The following is a 19,820-nucleotide window of genomic DNA, read 5'->3' on the forward strand; positions in this document are numbered from 1 at the left end:
TACTCTATAAACCTTGGTTAAACTATATTATACACTCAATGCGTGTGTAAATCAAATTGTTGGGAATTAATATTGATGGTAAGGTAGTGTATTTTAAAGCGGTGTCAATTTAAAATATCAACTTCCAGTGTGGAGTAAACAACAACATGTCTCTTTCTAAGAATGTATGAAGTGAACAGACGTGCTACGCATTCTTTAAACCAACAAAAAATGATACCCAAAACATCGTTAAAGGTATATTGAATAATCTATTGGATTTGGCAGTGAGTGTGAAGCCAAAGCAAGCCAATGGAGAAAAAGAAGCAAAAACTTGAATGCCGAATTGAAACTGAACTGCAAACAAATTCTAGATATTACACCCAATAAATATGTTATAAAACTGATTTCTGCTTTTTTTTCTCATTTACAAATATACAGGAGTAAAATTACCCCTAGTCAATTTCAGATTTTACCATTTTACTCATTCGCAAGAATTTTGATGAGTAAATACTCCTAGGCCAAAAAAATTATCTGGAGCCCTGTTTAAATCTGCCTACATATCTAAATTTTGCTGGAATGGGTTATGCAAAACAATTTTTAAGGACGGCCTATAGCTTTAACCACACTCGTCAACTACAACAACGTTCAATCACAATTTTGAACACCGACGTTTTTCAATTTTCTGATGTTTTGAAAAATCTTGAGTCCAGGACTGGTGTTCTGATAAGCTATTATGCAAAGAGAATTTCCACAGTTATTTTGGTATCATATTCTCTTGCAAGTTTCTTCATTTGTAAACTGATGCAAACCACTTACAACAAATGCAATAACAAATGCTTTCACAATAAATCTTATCAGTGATAATGATTCTGGATGAAACTGCTACATCAAATGCACAAGTTTACAAGCAGCTGTTGACCATGACTTACCTGTAACCTTTTTCTGTGTATCATCATAGTTACTGGACGTTAGAAGATGACCAAAAATCATTGTAGGAACATACATATTATGCTCTTTGTGTTCTACCACTGGGATACCTCGTCCGTTGTTCCATACCCTGATCTTATTGGCTGCCCTAAAACCAGTCCACCAAGAGTTAAACCATTAATACCACAAAACTAGAGCCATCCATAACATGGTGCGCCCGACTATTCAACAACTTCAAAGTTGAACAAGGGTCATCACTTGGCAAGACTTATGTAAAGTTCTGAATTTAGTAAAAATAATTTTTTTGTTGTTTGTTTTGGGTATAACGCCATTTTTCAACAGTATTTCAGTTATGTAACAGCAGGCAGTTAACCTAACCACTGTTCCTGGATTCAGTACCAGTACAAGCCTGTTGTCCGCAAGTAACTGCCCCACATAAATCAGAGGTGGAGGACGAATGATTTCAGACACAATGTCTTTTATCAAATTGTCAAGGAGAACATATGCCTAGCCTGGGGATCGAACTCATGACCCTGTATTCCATAGACCTGCGCTCTCACTATTGAGCTAAGCAGGTGGGCTACCAGTAAATAAAAGTTTTACATGACAATAATAACAACTTGCATGCAAAACTTCTATCTCTTTTACCAACCATAATCTGAATTAATTTCAACCAAGAATTTTCCAACTATAGTTTTATCAGGATGTCTTACGTGAAGCATCAATCATTATTGAGATACAGATTGACAGTTGCAAGCAAAACTAACCAAATTCTGTAATTGGAAATAGTGCCATATTTTAAATCAAATCCAACCCAAAGTTATCTAACTTGGTTATTTCAGTAAGTCTCATTACTGGAAAACATTGACAGAAATTTCAATCCAATGGCTATGCATATAGTTGTACAGCCTGACAGTTAATTACACGCAAAAATTAAACTGAATTTTCTAATCGGAATAGGGCCACGAGTACTAAATGCATACAAGATTTATCTAACATGATTATTTCAGTAGGTTAGATGACTAGGAAACCTTGAATGAAGTTTCAATCCAATACATGCAACAGTTAGTGAGATACAAAATTGCATAGAAAACTTAAACCAAGGTGTGACATTGACTTTTGGGGAGAACAGCTCTCGCAATTCCTCAAATATTCAAGCTAAAAATTGAAAAATTATTTTCTCAACTCTATTTTGGATACATAAATATATATTTTTCAAGCTTCTTATAGAATAAAGGTAAAAATGACATCAGTTTGTAGGGCTGTAACGAGTATCTGAGTACTCAGTTATCCATGAATTCGACCAAAAGTTCAAGTACGTGGTTCGATCTGTGAATCGTCAGCCCCGACTTGCAGAACGGATCAAATCACCACTTGTCCGACGTTCCACAGCCATATAAGTTTGATTATTTACATTATCTTGCTATCAACTTGGCTACTTACGGGTCAATGTCAATTTTGATGCAGTTCATCTTTGGATCTCGTTGCTTATTATCAGCAGCATTCACTAGAACAGAAAAAAGATTTCCTTAGTATTCACACTGCTGAAAAACAGTACTACAGTAAAACTTGCTCGAGAGATCACGACTATTAGAGACCACTTGCATTAAAAGACCACTTTTTCTGTTCCTTTTTATGTTGTTAATGAACAATTTATGTTGTATTAAGAGACCATTTGTGTTTGTCCTTCCCTTAGATGGTCTCTTAATACAATTTGTACTGCAGTGTTTTTTCCCACCAATTTTGGAATGGGGCCGGGGCCTTTACAATTGGGAACAAGAGGACCATGATGGTCCTGAATCGCTCACCTGTTCCCACATGATCCAGTTTTGAGTATGACATCGTTTTTTCTATTATTTGACATAGTGACCTAGTTTTTGAGCTCATGTGACCCGGTTTTGAACTTGACCTAGATATTATCAAGATAAAAATTCTGACCAATTTTCATGAAGATCCATTGAAAAATATGGTCTCTAGAGAGGTCACAAGGTTTTTCTATTATTTGACCTATTGACCTAGTTTTTTAAGGCATGTGACCCAGTTTCAAACTTGACCTAGATATCATCAAGATGAACATTCTGACCAATTTTCATGAAGATCCATTCAAGGGTATGCCCTCTAGAGAGGTCACAAGGTTTTTCTATTTCAAGACCTACTGACCTAGTTTTTGATCGAAGTTGACCCAGTTTCAAACTTGACCTAGATATCATCAAGATAAACATTCAGACCAACTTTCATACAGATCCCATGAAAAATATGGCCTGTAGAGAGGTCACAAGGTTTTTCATTATTTGACCTACTGACCTACTTTTTGAAGGCACGTGACCCACTTTCGAACTTGACCTAGATATCATCAAGATGAACATTCTGACCAATTTTTATGGAGATCCATTCACAAGTATGGCCTCTAGAGAGGTCACAAGGTTTTTCTATTTTTAGACCTACTGACCTAGTTTTTGACCGCACATGACCCTGTTTCGAACTTGACCTATATATCATCAAGATGAACATTCAGACCAACTTTCATGAAGATTTCATGAAATATATGGCCTCTAGAGAGGTCACAAGGTTTTTCTATTTTTAGACCTACTGAACTAGTTTTTGACCGCACGTGACCCAGTTTCGAACTTGACCTAGATATCATCAAGATGAACATTCAGACCAACTTTCATACAGATCCTATGAAAAATATCGCCTTTAGAGAGGTCACAAGGTTTTTCTATTATTTGACCTACTGACCTAGTTTTTGAAGGCACGTGACAAGATCCATTGAAAATTATGGCCTCTAGAGAGGTCACAAGGTTTTTCTATTATTTGACCTACTGACCTAGTTTTTGAAGGCACGTGACAAGATCCATTGAAAATTATGGCCTCTAGAGAGGTCACAAGGTTTTTCTATTTTTAGACCTACTGACCTAGTTTTTGAAGGCACGTAACCCAGTTTCGAACTTGACCTAGAATTTACCAAGATGAACATTCTGACCCATTTTCATAAAGATCCCATGAAAAATGTGACCTCTAGAGATGTCACAAGGAAAAGTTTATGCACGCATGAACGGACGACGGACACCGCACGATCACAAAAGCTCACCTTGTCACAAACCTTGTCACTTTGTGACAGGTGAGCTAAAAATGCATCGTGCCTAATTTGGGAATTGTTAAAACTAATATCTTCTGTTAAAATGTCACATTTAAGAGAGGAAATGGCCATAATTTATTATTATGCATTTTTTTAGCAAACTGTCTGTGTTTTAGTCTTGTTTGAAAAAGTTGGAAAAAAAGAAAATATAATTAACTTGGGGAATTTTAGCCTTGAATTTGGGGGAAAAAAAACATACTATTTTCCATTGGGATTGGGGCCCTATTGCGGCCCCAAATTGGCTAGAAAAAAAACACTGTACTGTATTTCAAAAGACAGAATTTATACTTGTATAAGTATTTAAAGGTATACACTAGAGTCTCTGTATATAAATGAGATGGGCGAAATTTTCCCCAATAATAAAATTTCTTCAAACTTTGGATATTGAAGGACATCATCTTAGAAACAAAGATATACAATAAAAGTCATAGGTCACCAGTATTGAAAGTTATCTGCCCCTGAAAATGGCATTTTAGGAGAAATGCTGTTTTCAAGGGCAGATAACTTGAATGGTAAAATATGAAAATTCATCAAGGGATTATGAAAAGAAGTGTTTAAAATTTATCTTATTTTAGCTCTAACAGCCCTGCAAAGGGGACATTTGAACAAATTTGGGAGAAAATCTTATAATGATGATACAGACCAAGTTGGATGAAGATCCATTTAATGATTCATGAGAACTGCCACCCTTTAAAGGGACCAAGTGTCCCTTTTTAACAAAATTGGGAGAGGACCTTACAACGAGGCTACAGACCAAATTTAATATTGAAAATCCATCACATGGTTCATAATAAAGTCATTTAAAGGTTTTCAGCTCTAGCGGCCCTTGAGTGTCCCTATTTGAACAAAATTGGGGGAGAAACCTAATAATGGTGTTAATTGTTAAATATGAAGTTTGCTGAAGATCCGTTAAGAGGTTTGTGAGAAGGAATTTTTAAAGGGTTTTACATTTTCACCTCTAGCAGCCCTGAAAGGGACCCCAGGTGCCCCCCCATTTGAAAACCAAAATGCGCGAGGACCTTGAAATGATGCTTTAGACCAAGCTTTAGTCCAAGTCTAATAAAGACTATCAAGCAGTTCATGAGAAGAAGTCATTTTTAAAAAGGTTTTCCTATTTTGAGCTCTAGGGATCCCTACAAGGGATCAAGTGGAACCGAGAAGATTCCTTGACCTTTATGTAAATTTTGAAAGACAGACAAATGACACAGGACCAGCAACCTATGCCAAAAGCTGATCCTGAACCATTGGTTCAACTTAGCTAATAAAAACCTAAATTTCCTATATAATCTAGCTATATGTGTAATTGGTCTTTTTGTTTCTTAAAAAAATCTCTATTAAACAGAAGATATGAACAAGAGCTGTCACTAATGGTGAAAAATGCCCCCGCAGCGCCTTGACCTTTGACCTGGTGACCCAAAAGTCAGTAGGGGTCGTGTACCCAACAAGTACTATCAGCATGTGAAGTTTGAAGGTCCTGGGTGCAGTGGTTTGCGAGTAAAGTGCCTTCATGCAAAAAGTTAACGTTGTGACGAACGTACGAACTAATGGACGGACAGTTGAAAACTAATATGCCCCCGAAAATGTCATAAAATGTTGCTTAAATTTGAAGATATTGCTTACCGAGTATTTCATCAAATATTTTGTATAATCCTGGCACAAAAGTTATATCCCTTTGTATCATCAGGTCCATATCGTCATTTAACACCCACATTGGCTGAAAATTTTAATACCAGATAAAACAAGGTAATAAATCAGACTTGAGAATAAGTTTTATAAATTTGGCAGGTGCTAAAAATGGAGCCTTAAGTTCAACAGCAAGCACATTGTTAGGTGTCTAAATCCCATTAGGGGTAAAAAATCATGTGATTTCACACCATCACATTTCCTGCCAGCTAAGTCCTTTCAAAATCTAGAATTTTTTCAAACAACCTAAACCTAAATTATATTTATTTGGACTGCTGCCCTCTGCACATTGTCTCATCACCACTTACCTATATTTCGGATTTCAAGTCCATACCTTGAACGTTTTTACGCTGGAAAGAAATATGACAATGTACTGACCTTAGAGATCAATTTGTAACCTAACCTCTGACAGACAGACTTGGTTCGTGGAAAGCAGGGAGTGTTTAGACGAGGGTTTGTTTGGGGTGGGTGGAGAAGTAATGTGGACTTATACCCAAGTTTGAAGTATCTTTTTTTTTAAATTATGCTCTGGACATAGAATTCGGATGTCTGAGCTAACTTCGTAACCTTAAGCTTTTGACTTAATGACCCATTCATGTGCTCTGCACATTAACTTGTTGCTACCTACAAATAAAATGTTTGAAGGAAATAACTTGAATGATTATTAAGATATGCTCTGGACACTTTGGCCTACTGACCCATACAGGCTTCCCATTGTAACCTACATGTCAAGGTTGAAGAACTTGAATGGTCATTAAGTTACCCTCCTGGACACAAAATATGATGGACAAATCTGATCTTTTGAGCTCAATTTGCGACAACTACAGTTTCCTATTACAAAAATATCCATCTGTGAAACTGACAATATCGAGCTTTAATACTAAGCCAAACACATTTTCCACCATGGTCATCCTCAGACAACATTTCCTATCTACATTTGCTTTTTTGCAGCATCTTCTATGCATTATATATTTCATCAGGACTGCAAATAAACATTTCATACTTCATAACTTATTGGTTTTTAGAATACAAGCAGCACTACCAGGCTAGAGAGATAATGGCAGAAAAAAATCCCCAATTTTCCCAGTTAAAGCAGAACTTTCATTTTTTATATATGCCAGTTGCTGTTTTTATTTCATTATGGACCTATACTTGATGTTTTGGTTTCATTTTCAAGATCTTTTGCATCTATGGAAATGTAACCACATCTTATTACAAATGTGTTCATTCTCATATTTTAGCTGTCAGCTTAGCAGAAGTTCCACAGTGTTGACTAAAGAGACACCCCTACTTTTTCTTGGAAATTTTGGTGCTTTTTTGTGTATGGTAAGTCATTATTGATGAAGTTACTAATTCCTTTTCAAAATAGGCTTGACAATGCAGGGATATAAATTAACACTCGCCCAGTGCGACCAGATTTGAAGCTGGTCGAGTCAATTTTCAAAAATATTCGCCCAGCCGGCGAATGGCTTTGGATTCTATTAATGTCAATATTCTGGGTTTTTCCGAGACTGTCTTATTAATATGCACTACGTCACTTAAATCGACCAATCAAAATTACCGATATATACTACAACCAATCGGAATATGCGGATCATTTACTCCGTCACTAACAATGGCTGCGCCCATAGAAATACAGCACTAGAAAGTAGAGGTTTATTGAAGGTTGTTAAAGAGCTTAGAACGGTCGGTCGCGGCGTCAAAAGGAAATATTATCAGGATCATCTAAAGACCTAAAGGCCAATGAGGACTTTAATGAAAAATGGGCTGTTAACAGACTGCGGCTGCATAGAACACCAACCGCAACATGGTTTGTACTTTTTGTACAAGTAATAATTTCGTAATTGCGAGTCCTGTAACTCGACAATGCAACAAAATACTAGAATGCAGACGTCCATAAGCGTGCAGCCTCAATCAAAATGCCCATAAATAGCCCAAATCCTCTAGTGCTGCAAAAATCGTTCAAACTTTAAGTGCGTCTGGGTTTGAGAGGCTGTGTCCTATATTTAGAACATGTCATGCACTGGTTGATTACAGCTTTCCTTTTCAGTGTGAGTTTGATGAGTGTTCTGTAATTATATTTAAACAAGAGGACCATGATGGTCCTGAATCGCTCACCTCTTCCCACATGACCCAGTTTTGAGTATGACGTCGTTTTTTCTATTATTTGACATAGTGACCTAGTTTTTGAGCTCATGTGACCCAGTTTTGAATTTGACCTAGCTATTATCAAGATAAAAATTCTGACCAATGTTCATGAAGATCCATTGAAAAATATGGTCTCTAGAGAGGTCACAAGGTTTTTCTATTATTTGACCTATTGACCTAGTTTTCGAAGGTACATGACCCTGTTTTGAACTTTACCTAGATATCATCAAGGTGAACATTCTCACTAATTTTCATGAAGATCTCATGAAATATATGGCCTCTAGAGAGGTCAGAAGGTTTTTCTATTTTTATACCTACAGGCCCAGTTTTTGACCGCAGGTGACCCAGTTTCAAAACTGACCTAGATATCATCAAGGTGAACATTTAGATTAATTTTCATGAAGATCCATTGAAAAATATGGCCTCTAGAGAGATCAAAAGATTTTAATAATTTTAGACCTACTGACCTAGTTTTTGACCCAGTTTCAAACTTGACCTAGATATCATCAAGATGAACATTTAGACCAACTTTCATACAGATCCCATGAAAAGTATGGCCTCTAGAGAGGTCACAAGGTTTTTTTATTATTTGACCTACTGACCTAGTTTTTTTAAGGCACGTGACCCAGTTTCAAACTTGACCTAGATATCATCAAGGTGAACATTCTGACCAATTTTTATGGAGATCCATTCACAAGTATGGCCTCTAGAGAGGTCACAAGGTTTTTCTATTTTTAGACCTACTGGCCTAGTTTTTGACCGCACATGACCCTGTTTCAAACTTGACCTAGATATCATCAAGAAGAACATTCAGACCAATATTCATACAGATCCCATAAAAAATATGGCCTTTAGAGAGGTCACAAGTTTTTTCTATTATTTGACCTACTGACCTAGTTTTTGAGGGCACGTGACCCACTTTCAAACTTGACCTAGAAATCATCAAGATGAACATTCAGACTAACTTTCATACAGATCCCATGAAAAATATGGCCTCTAGAGAGGTCACAAGGTTTTTCTATTATTTGACCTACTGACCTAGTTTTTGATGGCAAGTGACCCACTTTCGAACTTGACCTAGATATCATCAAGATAAACGATCTGACTAATTTTCATGAAGATCTTGTGAAATATATGGCCTCTAGACAGGTCACAAGGTTTTTCTATTTTTAGACCTTCTGACCTAGTTTTTGATGGCACGTGACCCAGTTTCATATATGACCTAGATATCATCAAGATGCACATTCAGACCAATTTTCATACAGATCCCATGAAAAATATGGCCTTTAGAGAGGTCACAAGGTTTTTCTATTATTTGACCTACTGACCTAGTTTTTGAGGGCACTTGACCCACTTTCGAACTTGACCTAGATATCATCAAGATGAACATTCAGACTAACTTTCATACAGATCCCATGAAAAATATGACCTCTAGAGAGGTCACAAGGTTTTTCTATTATTTAACCTACTGACCTAGTTTTTGATGGCACGTGACCCACTTTCGAACTTGACCTAGATATCATCCAGATGAACATTCTGACCAATTTTCATGAAGATCTCATGAAATATATGGCCTCTAGAGAGGTCACAAGGTTTTTCTATTTTTAGACCTACTGACCTAGTTTTTGACCGCACATGACCCAGTATCGAACTTGACTTAGATATCATCAAGATGAACTTTCAAACCAACTTTCATACAGATTCCATAAAAAATAAGGCCTTTAGAGAGGTCACAAGGTTTTTCTATTATTTGACCTACTGACCTAGTTTTTGAAGGCACGTGACCCAGTTTCGAACTTGACCTAGATATCATCAAGATGAATGTTCTGACCAATTTTCATGAAGACCTTTTAAAATATATGGCCTCTAGAGAGGTCACAAGGTTTTTCTATTTTTAGACCTACTGACCTAGTTTTTGATGGCACGTGACCCAGTTTCGAACTTGACCTAGATATCATCAAGTTTAACATTCTGACCAATTTTCATGAAGATCTTATGAAATATATGGCCTCTGGAGAGGTCACAAGGTTTTTCTATTTTTAGACCTACTGACCTAGTTTTTGAAGGCACGTGACCCAGTTTCGAACTTGACCTAGATATCATCAAGATGAACATTCTGACCAACTTTCATAAAGATCCCAAGAAAAATGTGACCTCTAGAGTGGTCACAAGCAAAAGTTTACGGACGGACGCATGGACGGACGGACGGGCGACGGACACCGCACGATCACAAAAGCTCACCTTGTCACTTTGTGACAGGTGAGCTAAAAATTGATGTATTTTGGCAGGAAGCAAATTACAAGACTTATTATTAAGTATGTCGATCTGAACCGCTGTTAGTATATTTTTCCGCTAATAATAGCTGGGCCCCTAACTTTTAGGCTGGGCCCCTAACTTTTAGGCTGGGCCCCTAGAATTTGCCAGTAAGGAGCCCAGTTGGCTAATAGGGTTTGAGTGTTAATTTATATCCCTGCAATGTGTGACAGCTCTCAGATTTTTTTTTAAAGAACACTTAGCAAAGTTATTTGCTGCTGTCCTACCTCTAACCCTAACTGCTAATCATGTATTGCCATCTTTGAAAACATACCAAACTGGTTTCAAGAGCCACTATTTCATTGGCTGGCAATAATGCAAGTCAACCAGAACTTGTCTTTCAAACAAAATATGAAAATCTAGGTTAACCTTCTTTGTCCAAATTATGGCAGTTTTTTTTGTAATTTTCATGAATAATCCATCGGAAGTATCGCACTGCCCACAATCTGCAATCTCTGTGAAAAAAATGCGTGCCTGCTAGACAAATAGACAAGACATTCATACACTAAAATTGATTTTCTTTTTTGGGAGAAAAACTGATCAGAAGTTGGAACAGTAGAAGCTTATGCACATCTACCCCCCTCTGAATATTTCAACGGATTTACACAATTTGAGAAAATGTACTCTAGGTACTCAGGAAAACCTGAACCTCTGTCATATATATATGCTTGAAACCTTTCACCCAGGAAAACTGCTTAACTTTATTTACTTTTTTTTTTGACAACGACTATACTTTATGGAAACTTTAACATTTGACACTTGAGGCAATTTGCTAACTTGGCTCATACTCAACCAATATCTTATTCATCGTAAGGTTTTAATCACTGATACCACTTCTTTTAACATTTCCAAATTTTGGTGTATAAAGACTCATTTTTATTATTGTAAAAGCCCAAATCAAATTTCCAATTAAAAGTGGAGAAAACACGGACTGAAAAAACTTTATACCTGAGTAACACTTTCTACTGATCCGATGTATGTGTCTGGACGCAGTAAAATATGTTCTAGCTGGGTTTTCTTTTGGTATATTCTTTCAATGGACAATCTTTTCTTTGACCCCTTTCCTTCACCTGCACCACTATCTGGAACGAAGTACTCATCCATATTTTCATTCTCTTTTGAACTAGCTGCTTTTTTCTTTGGCTTCACTGCTACTGCACCCTGCGTTTCATCTCCACCATGATTCATCTTGTCAAAAAGTGCCTATAAAGAAGTAGAATTATATATTCGTGAGTTTCCTATGAAAAGGACATTATATCGGAAGCACAACAATCTGTCAATCACAATGATAGTGTTTGAAATTAGCGGTAGTCTGATAGCCCATGGCTACCGAATTTCAGCTCGGACTACCGATTTTCCACAGATACAAGCCCGACCAGGCTACAGTTCCTGACCAGGCTACAGTTTTTTCCTAATGTGATTAAAAAAACATGCTATAATTAAACGCATATAGCATCGTGATTTCATACGATCTCCATTAACAAATGCTTATTTTCAAGAATGCATCATGCATCGTCCAGATTGAGGAACACTTAAATTATTGACAAAAAATACATATTCCAATCAATTCATTAGTGAAAGTCGATTATACATAGTTAATACTTTACAGTGTTGTTCTTTTACCATGGATACCAAATAATTGTGTCTACAATTCCAATTAATCGCATGGTTAATCAACAATTTCTTTATAAAACGTTGTTTTTAACACTCGCACATATTGACAATCAATACAAATTGTCAAAGACTTAACCGCGGCACTAATTGGCTGAATACAATCACCTCTGGTGTCACGGATAGTTTGATTCGCTTTCACACTTCTCACGAAAATCTCACAAGTAAATGAAGTAAGTGGAGCTTAAATTATGCTATTAGTGTGTGTTTGAATTTGTATTTGACACTCATTTTGATATCTTGCATATTGTCAATAGTCCGAGTAGCGGTAATTAGCGAGTGCGGATCCTAAAAATCGGGTGACTTGAATTTCGCTTTGAGGTTAGATTCCATTTGGCTAAGACTCATGCTTATGGAGTGATGTGTCCGATGATGGGGACTCCGACGATGATGATATGGAGTTAAAAGTGTTTAAAAACTTGCAAACATAATTATGTCTTTTTTATTCCTTCAAACATGCACAGATGTCGGTAAAACAAAATTAGGTATTTTATGGTGTCTGCGAAACAAAAATGACTTTTCTACTGGTATTTTCTTGATAGCTGTTGTAAGGTTATTAGTTAAGCAATATTTCTGAATTTTACAGATGTTATTTGTGTATAATTCTTCTGTATATATTTGTAAAAAGTTTAGTGATAAATTGACATTTTGATAGAAAAAAACAATTAAATATCAGTGTTTTTATTAAATTTTGTGTTTCTCTTCACTTTAACCTATGGTATTTTAAAAAGTATTCCAGATAGAAAAAAAATAAGAAATACCATTAAAAAGCCAGATTCATTAGCAACATTTTATTAATTGATGTCAAACCAATCCCTTGAACAAAAAGTTTCATAAATATCAGATTTCTAACAGAGGTGTCAAATTTATCAAATTCCACAAATCACCCTATGCACACAATGCAGATAAACTGATAAGACAGTATTGATTATTGATTTATGATAAGCTGTCATAAATCATACACTGTAGGTAGCTGATATGGCTGACTGCTTGTGAAGTAATGGGTTAAGTTTGGGCTAGTGAAATTGGTGTCGGGCTTGGAAAATTTCCTATCTGGCAGCCCGAATGGGCTTGTGGATTCAAATCCGAATTTCGTACAATGGAAGTTAGATAAGAAAATGTATTAACTATATCTTTTTTGTAAAGATTTTGAATCTGCTGCAGTATCAAACTGCTGATTTAGTAAGTGGAAATGACATGGTAAACTTTACTGTCAGATTCTGTCAAATTCTGTTAAACTGTCTTTGCATCAACATAATCTGTCAAACATATTGTTTAAACTGGAGATTTGGGCGATATTTAAAAATGTGTAACCATATCCAGATATAAAATTTTGAATACCGGGATTACATTCTATTAGTGGTGCTTAACTGGCATTTAGACAGTTGTTAGTTTAAAACTGGTTCTAAACATTTGCCTTATTTCATTTATTTAAGTGGAACCTTCAAGTGCTGAAACTTTATCTTCTGTATGTTAAATCCCTTTCTATCCTGAAATATTGATCCCTGCTGGGTGAAGTGTGTGGAGCTGGTTGATCTAATAAAATTCTCTATTGCATCTTATATTGTGCTTTTTTCTGTGTTCGGATCAGAACGTATGATTTCAATCATGTTCGACATTCAGTGTTCACGAAAGACCCTGAAAATTCACAGGACAGTTGGTCTGTTAAACATGATTTTTTTACAGGACTGGATAATACTTTACCAGACCAAATTCTTTTTAATAAATTTGATATATGATCTTTAAAACTGGTATTTGTACATAGTCTATATAGACAGCATTACACAAATTACATCCCTTAAGTTTATTTCCACATACTAATTGAAACAGAGTTCAGACATTATGTTTTCAGACTGTAAAAAGTCTCCGTGTACTTTGATTCAGTGTTGTTATATTTTCTGGCCCTTTGGGACCATGGAGTCTGTTAAACATGATTTTTTTACAGGACCAGGTAATTCTTTACCAGACCCAAATTCTTTTTAATAAATTTGATATCTGATCTTTAAAACTGGTATTTATACATAGTCTATATAGACAGCATTACACAAATTACATCCCTTAAGTTTATTTCTACATACTAATTGAAACAGAGTTCAGACATTAAGTTTTCAGGCTGTAGAAAGTCTCCCTGTACTTGGATTCAGTGTTGTTATCTGGATGGAGTCCATTCAACATATGTATAATCGAGTCCCGTCGGTGCTAGGGGGGCGTGAGAGGTGTTGCACATTTCATTAGATTACCTCTCGTGAACAGACTCAATCAAAACGAGTCTGCTGTTATTCATCTTGGTTGCATTCTTTGCTTCCAAAGGATCTTTTTACAGATTTTATTCATTTGCTATATAATCGCTGTCTTTTCCTCCGCAAGTCTATTATTTGCACCGAGTCAGGTTGATGTTGACATATAAAGAGAAAGATGACCTCGAAATTTCTGAAAATTCCCGTCTGGTTCCTGCATACATAAATCGAGTACCATCCACGATAGTACGCATCCAATGATAACGCACGTTCTTAGAATTGTGACATCATGAGGGGTTGCCACTGTTTCTATTTTAAGGACCAATGAAACAAGCGCTTACTAAAAAACTGTTTGACATCAGTTTCTTGGGATTCCATGTTACAATAATAATGAAAGTCAAACTTTCGTGAAATTGTGGAGGACTTTCTTCTTTCGGCTTCTTATTTTATCATATTGACCTGCAATTTTTATCAGACACTCAGTCTTGTGAACTTGATATATCACGACGGACCGGATCAAAATTTACCAGACATGTCCGACGTCTTTCACGACCTCTGTAGTGAATGTACGCTTAAATCTTTTTGATTTTAGCATGTCTGCACAAAATTAGCAGTTAAAGGTTGGACAGTTTTCTACTATTTTCAGACGCGTACGCCCTGCAGTGGATGGCAGTCTGTTGGTGAATGTTGCACACTGATTCGGCGGCCTATGCGGTGTGCAAATACAGGTTTGTCACTGAAGGTATTAGGGAGTGTTTGGCTCAGAATTGGCCCGAAGCATAGAATTGTTTGTTTTATAAAGCTATTGTCTTTGTCAAAATCTAGTACTACGGGAATTTTCTGTTCCCTTTGTCTAGCGTTTTTAGGTTGTTGTAGGTCTTTTCTGTTCTTCGGGAGTACTTTGTTCAAGCAATCATTTAGTAGCTGTTTTGGATATCCCAGTTTTGCAAAGAAGGCTGTAATGTTTTTTGTGTGCTTGTGAAAATCTGCGTTGAGCGTGCATAGTCTTTTTATTCTCAGCATTTGGCTGTAGGGGATGGATCTTTTAATGCAGGCCGAGTGGTTTGAGCTGTATTCTAGATAACAGTGTTTGTCACTTGGTTTACAGTAGAAGTAAAATATAATTTTGCCATCTGTGCTGTGTTTTGTTACGGGATCTAGGAAAGTGATACTTTTATTACAGAATTCCATCGTAAATTTGATGGTTTTGTGGAAGCTGTTGCCGTGCTCGAAGAATCGATGTAGCTCGACTTCTGTTCCTGTCCATATCATATAGATATCGTTATAAATCTAAGGTATGTAGTTTGAATAGTGCTGCACGCAGCATACTTGTTTCTTATTGGCAGTGGCTACGATTACAGTACCATAATCCTAGCCTCCGATTCTAGGATTACGGAAGTTCCATATTCCTAGACACACCTATGAGGATAGGCTAGGATTACGGAAGTATTTAAGAGGCATCAAATATTGGTTAAGTCTTATCAAACATGCATAAATGATGTTGTGAACTTACTTTTTTTCACTTAAAGTACTGAAAACGAAATACAAAAAACGTATACATATGGGTGTTGATTTCGCCCGATTCTATATGCGCGGAAATCTAAAGTGACAGGCAAAATCAAATCATAAAATTTTAAGTAATGAATATCCATAAAAATATTTTTTGAGCTATTAATCAGTAAAAGTATATATAATTCTTCGTTTGTCTGCCAATTTTCAAAGAAGAAATAGAATCTATATATTAAGTGTAGTTTTGGAAAGAAAAACATATGCATACGGGTGTTGATTTCGCCTGTTTCTTTGCCTTTGGCTGATCGATAACACGAAATAATAGGGCAGGCATGAAAAAACGCTATTTTAAGTGAAATAAGAAAGTTTACAATAACATTTATGCATGTCCTAACATTTTGATGCCTCTTGACTTGAGTTCTTCCGTAATCCTAGCCTATCCTCATAGGTGTGTCTAGGAATACGCAACTTCCGTAATCCTAGAATCGGAGGCTAGGATTACGGTACCGTAATCGTAGCCACTGCCTTACTAATTCACCCATGAATAGGTTTGCAAGTGATGGTGCAACTTTTATGCCCATCGCTGTACCCCCGATCTGGAGGAAATGTGAACGTAAAGTTGTTGCAATGTAGTACTTGTTTCAATAAGGCTATAATACTTTGATTGGGCAGGCTGTAAGTAGCTAAAAAAAATCAGCTCAGAGATGCTGTTATGGATCTCTGCGCTGAAACGAATCCCATACCGAAACCTAACCAGGAATCGTGCCAGAAGTCTGTCACGCTATAATTTCATCAAATGAAATGCAATGGACTCACCTTTTACTTTAAAATATTTCTAATCCATTTTTCTTTTGAACTGGCGTAAAATAATAAATGCAACATAGTTTGAACACAAGTTATACACTCAAGTTTCAAATTGGTACCCCTGTCTGCAGTATCTTGTCCGCCATTGCAGTTGTCTCCTGATCAGGGTACTCTTCATTTTGAAAACCAATAGTCAGTATATAGAATCTTTATTTATTGACCTTTCCTGAATTCATATAGTAGGTAAAATTTTGATCTTGATTTTCAAAATTAACCACGTGCTCTGAACTGTTGCATGACGTCATCAGATTCTCACGAGAGACTGTGCGAAATGTTGCAGTTTGATACTGGTTAGATAACCAAATGGGGTTTCGCCATAACTTAATGGACGCAACCATCAACAGCGTTCGACACTAACGGTGTCCCGGGATCCCGAGGACACCAAAAATCCGCAAGGGATCCTAAAGTTCACAATTTCGGTGTTCCGTCGGGACTCTTGATTTTCAGATAAAATATTATTCTAAAAAATGAAATTCCCCAGTCTTGTTCGCTCAAACATCGGTCTTTTGCTAAGGCTTCCAGGGCGTTCAGTTGACCCGAGGTCCCGGGTTTTGACCCGCGAAAATCGAGAAAAACTCGTATTTTACCCGCATAAATTACGGCACGTGCGTCGGCTTGACTCGCGGAAATTTACTTAGATGCGTTCCAAGTTCAATAGTTCTGCCCCCTGTCAATCAAAATCCCAGTGAATTTCAATATTGTTAGCCGGCACAAGCGGAAATATGGCAGTAGGCGGAGCATCGTATGTTAATTAGCTACCGACAGATGTCAGTCACGCCACGCGCCAAATGACACGTGCTTATCTCGCGGTTTGTATTTAGTACAATATGCCTTGTCATTATCAAAGGTGTTTATTGATCAATGTTTACAAGTTAATTGATAAACAATGCAGCCTTAGATTATCGTGTTTGTACCATTATTTTGTATGCTCGATACGATTACATGAGCCGGTCGGCCGTTACGGTCTATAACAAATTTATTATCATTGCCGAGGCTTTGTTTGGGCAAAACAAATTAAATAAGCAGAAATTATACGTGGTATGATGAGAAAATAAAGTTAAAACAGTTATCTTTTCAAGAACTTTAACTGTTACTTTTGTTTTTCGTATTTGTCACTCGTTTTCTAGACCGACATTTTCGAACATTTTTATCATTTCTCACAAGATTTTTCTAGTACAAACTAAAATAAAAAGCCAATAAAACGTCTGCATTTACGAAAAATATGATCACTGTTGCCAAAGCAGCTCTTATTTAGAAGAATTTGCTGATAATAAAAGCATGCAAACGCTAAACCCCACCCACCATTAGGCAATGTGCAAAATAAAACAACTAAAATATGAAATGTTTAAGAAAATCTGTTATGACCAATGAAATAGTTTTAGGTAAAGTCTGTTAATAAGGCCTAAAAAATGTTTGTATCTGGTAACATGCTCAAAAAATTCGGGTAGGTAGGTCGGAACATTTATTTTTTGATTTTTTTTTTTTATTTAAGAGAGACTTTTCGGAATTTTTTTTTATGTCAAAAAATGATTACAAATAAGGGGGAATGAACTAGGCGGCATACATTTAGACGAACTACAACAAATGACAGAGGAGTGCAATGGTAGTGAAGATGAGGGGGAAGAGAACTTGGACAGAAATGACATTATTCTTCTACAGCAAAAGTCATACAAGCTATTGTTGTCATTGATGTAAAATGGAAATAAAGTGGAAATAAAATACATGTAGTACTGTAAACAGTTGTGTTTGTTAGATTTTAGTTTTTTCATGTTCTTACCACATTTTGTTATCAGGGACTCCTAATTTTCAGCAGGGATTCCTAAATTTCCCAGCAGGTATTCCTTCGGGATACCTGGCAAAAAAGTTAGTGTCGAACGCTGATCAAAAAATAAAAACAGTGTCATTAATTTATGGCAGCCAGAAATAGCTGTAAGTGGCTTTATGTTTTAGTAGTGCTCTTGCTACAGCCGTAGTAGGAAAATGAAAAAAGCCATTATGCATATATTCACGATATCGACATTATGGATAAAATCCCGTTTTCCAGTATTAACCACTAATAAACGCCCGTTCCCGTTTTTACGGTGAGGGGGGTATCGGCCATTACGCTACATGGCGGTAGTGTTTAGATTATCCATTTTTTCAAGTTTTAAACAAAGAAAATGAATAAAAAAGTATTGCAGATTATCATTAAACATTGTTGTAATTAAGATGTAGCAAAAATATCCTCAAAGTTTACTTTATTTTTGAAATTTTACCTTTTATTCTACACTGCCGCTTCCGTGGCTCGATACCGAAGGTGTGAAATTATTCGCATTTTTCAAGGTAAACAGATTATTTTTGCAAAAACAAATGTTGCCGAGGTCGTAAAAGAGTATTTTCATTGTGAGAAAGTAAGAACTTTCCTATATCCTTATCTCCTGGCAAAAATAATCACTAATATTGTACACGGTCTTTATATCGGTTAATCTCACCAGCCCCCCTGACCTATGTACGGAAATACCGGAAAAGGGGATTTATCAATAATGTCGATATGGTGAATTATTTTGGACAGGCCATGTCACTGTAACTTTCTTATAAAAATTTTGTTCCCACCAGAGATTTCTAGTACCAGCTTACAATCAATAACAAATTTCAACAAAATTCAAGTTATAAAAATGTGTAAGAAAGAATTATATTATTCAAGCAACAATCAAATTATGACAAAATAACGGTTATAATCAAGACAATATGTTTATTTTTAAGACTAATTTATGGCTTGCAAACAAACCTCAGGTATGAAGAGACAATCTATTTGATCTTCTTCTCACATTTGATACAACTGGTAGAAAAAGCGAAAACTTGTGTGCATTTCGGATAAAATCAGAGGCTGACCGAGCATTGATTACGTCATGAATCGATAAGCATAAACTAAGAAGTAAAATATCACCTTCAGAGGACCGGAGGAAGTCATCTGTCGGTGAAAAAGAAAATTCCAATTGCAACCTTCTTTAAAACAGAACGTCTGAGCAAGCTTTCTACCAATAACAAATAATTCTGGGACTTCTAGTTTATATTTTAAAACAGAATGCTTCCACCATTTTCCGTTTTGTTATTGGCGGGTCTTTTGTAGAATTAACTAACCGCCGTATCGTACCCGTTCGGGTTACTGGGTAGGTTGAATACCACTAAATCAGAGTATTCTTTGTTTCATTTAGAATCCGCTTAATTTATAACATTATTTCGTCTCTTTTTCAGATACTTATATTCCCGTTATGGATGATATCTTTACTACAGAAACAGCAAAAAAGGAATGTAGCTTTTACAAAAGAAAGTTACACTTTATTAACTATGTATATTAACTATGTAATATA

At 36.2% G+C, this 19,820-nt stretch overlaps 1 protein-coding gene across 1 annotated transcript in view; it reads right to left on the reverse strand.

Annotated features, from left to right (window-relative positions):
- Positions 1 to 19,576, reverse strand: part of LOC123557458 (DNA topoisomerase 2-alpha-like) — a 60,182-nt gene extending 40,606 nt beyond the window's left edge. The window contains exons 1-5 of the mRNA XM_053544653.1: positions 19,397 to 19,576; positions 11,138 to 11,392; positions 5,666 to 5,759; positions 2,350 to 2,413; positions 909 to 1,054 (exon numbers count right to left, since the gene is read on the reverse strand). Coding sequence (XP_053400628.1) covers positions 909 to 1,054; positions 2,350 to 2,413; positions 5,666 to 5,759; positions 11,138 to 11,392; positions 19,397 to 19,420 — 583 coding nt within the window. The 5' untranslated portion in view covers positions 19,421 to 19,576. The remainder of the gene's footprint in view (positions 1 to 908; positions 1,055 to 2,349; positions 2,414 to 5,665; positions 5,760 to 11,137; positions 11,393 to 19,396) is intronic.
- Between the last annotated feature and the right edge of the window lie 244 nt (positions 19,577 to 19,820).

Source organism: Mercenaria mercenaria, chromosome 5 (genome assembly GCF_021730395.1).
Source record: "Mercenaria mercenaria strain notata chromosome 5, MADL_Memer_1, whole genome shotgun sequence".
NCBI classification, from domain to species: Eukaryota; Metazoa; Mollusca; class Bivalvia; order Venerida; family Veneridae; genus Mercenaria; species Mercenaria mercenaria.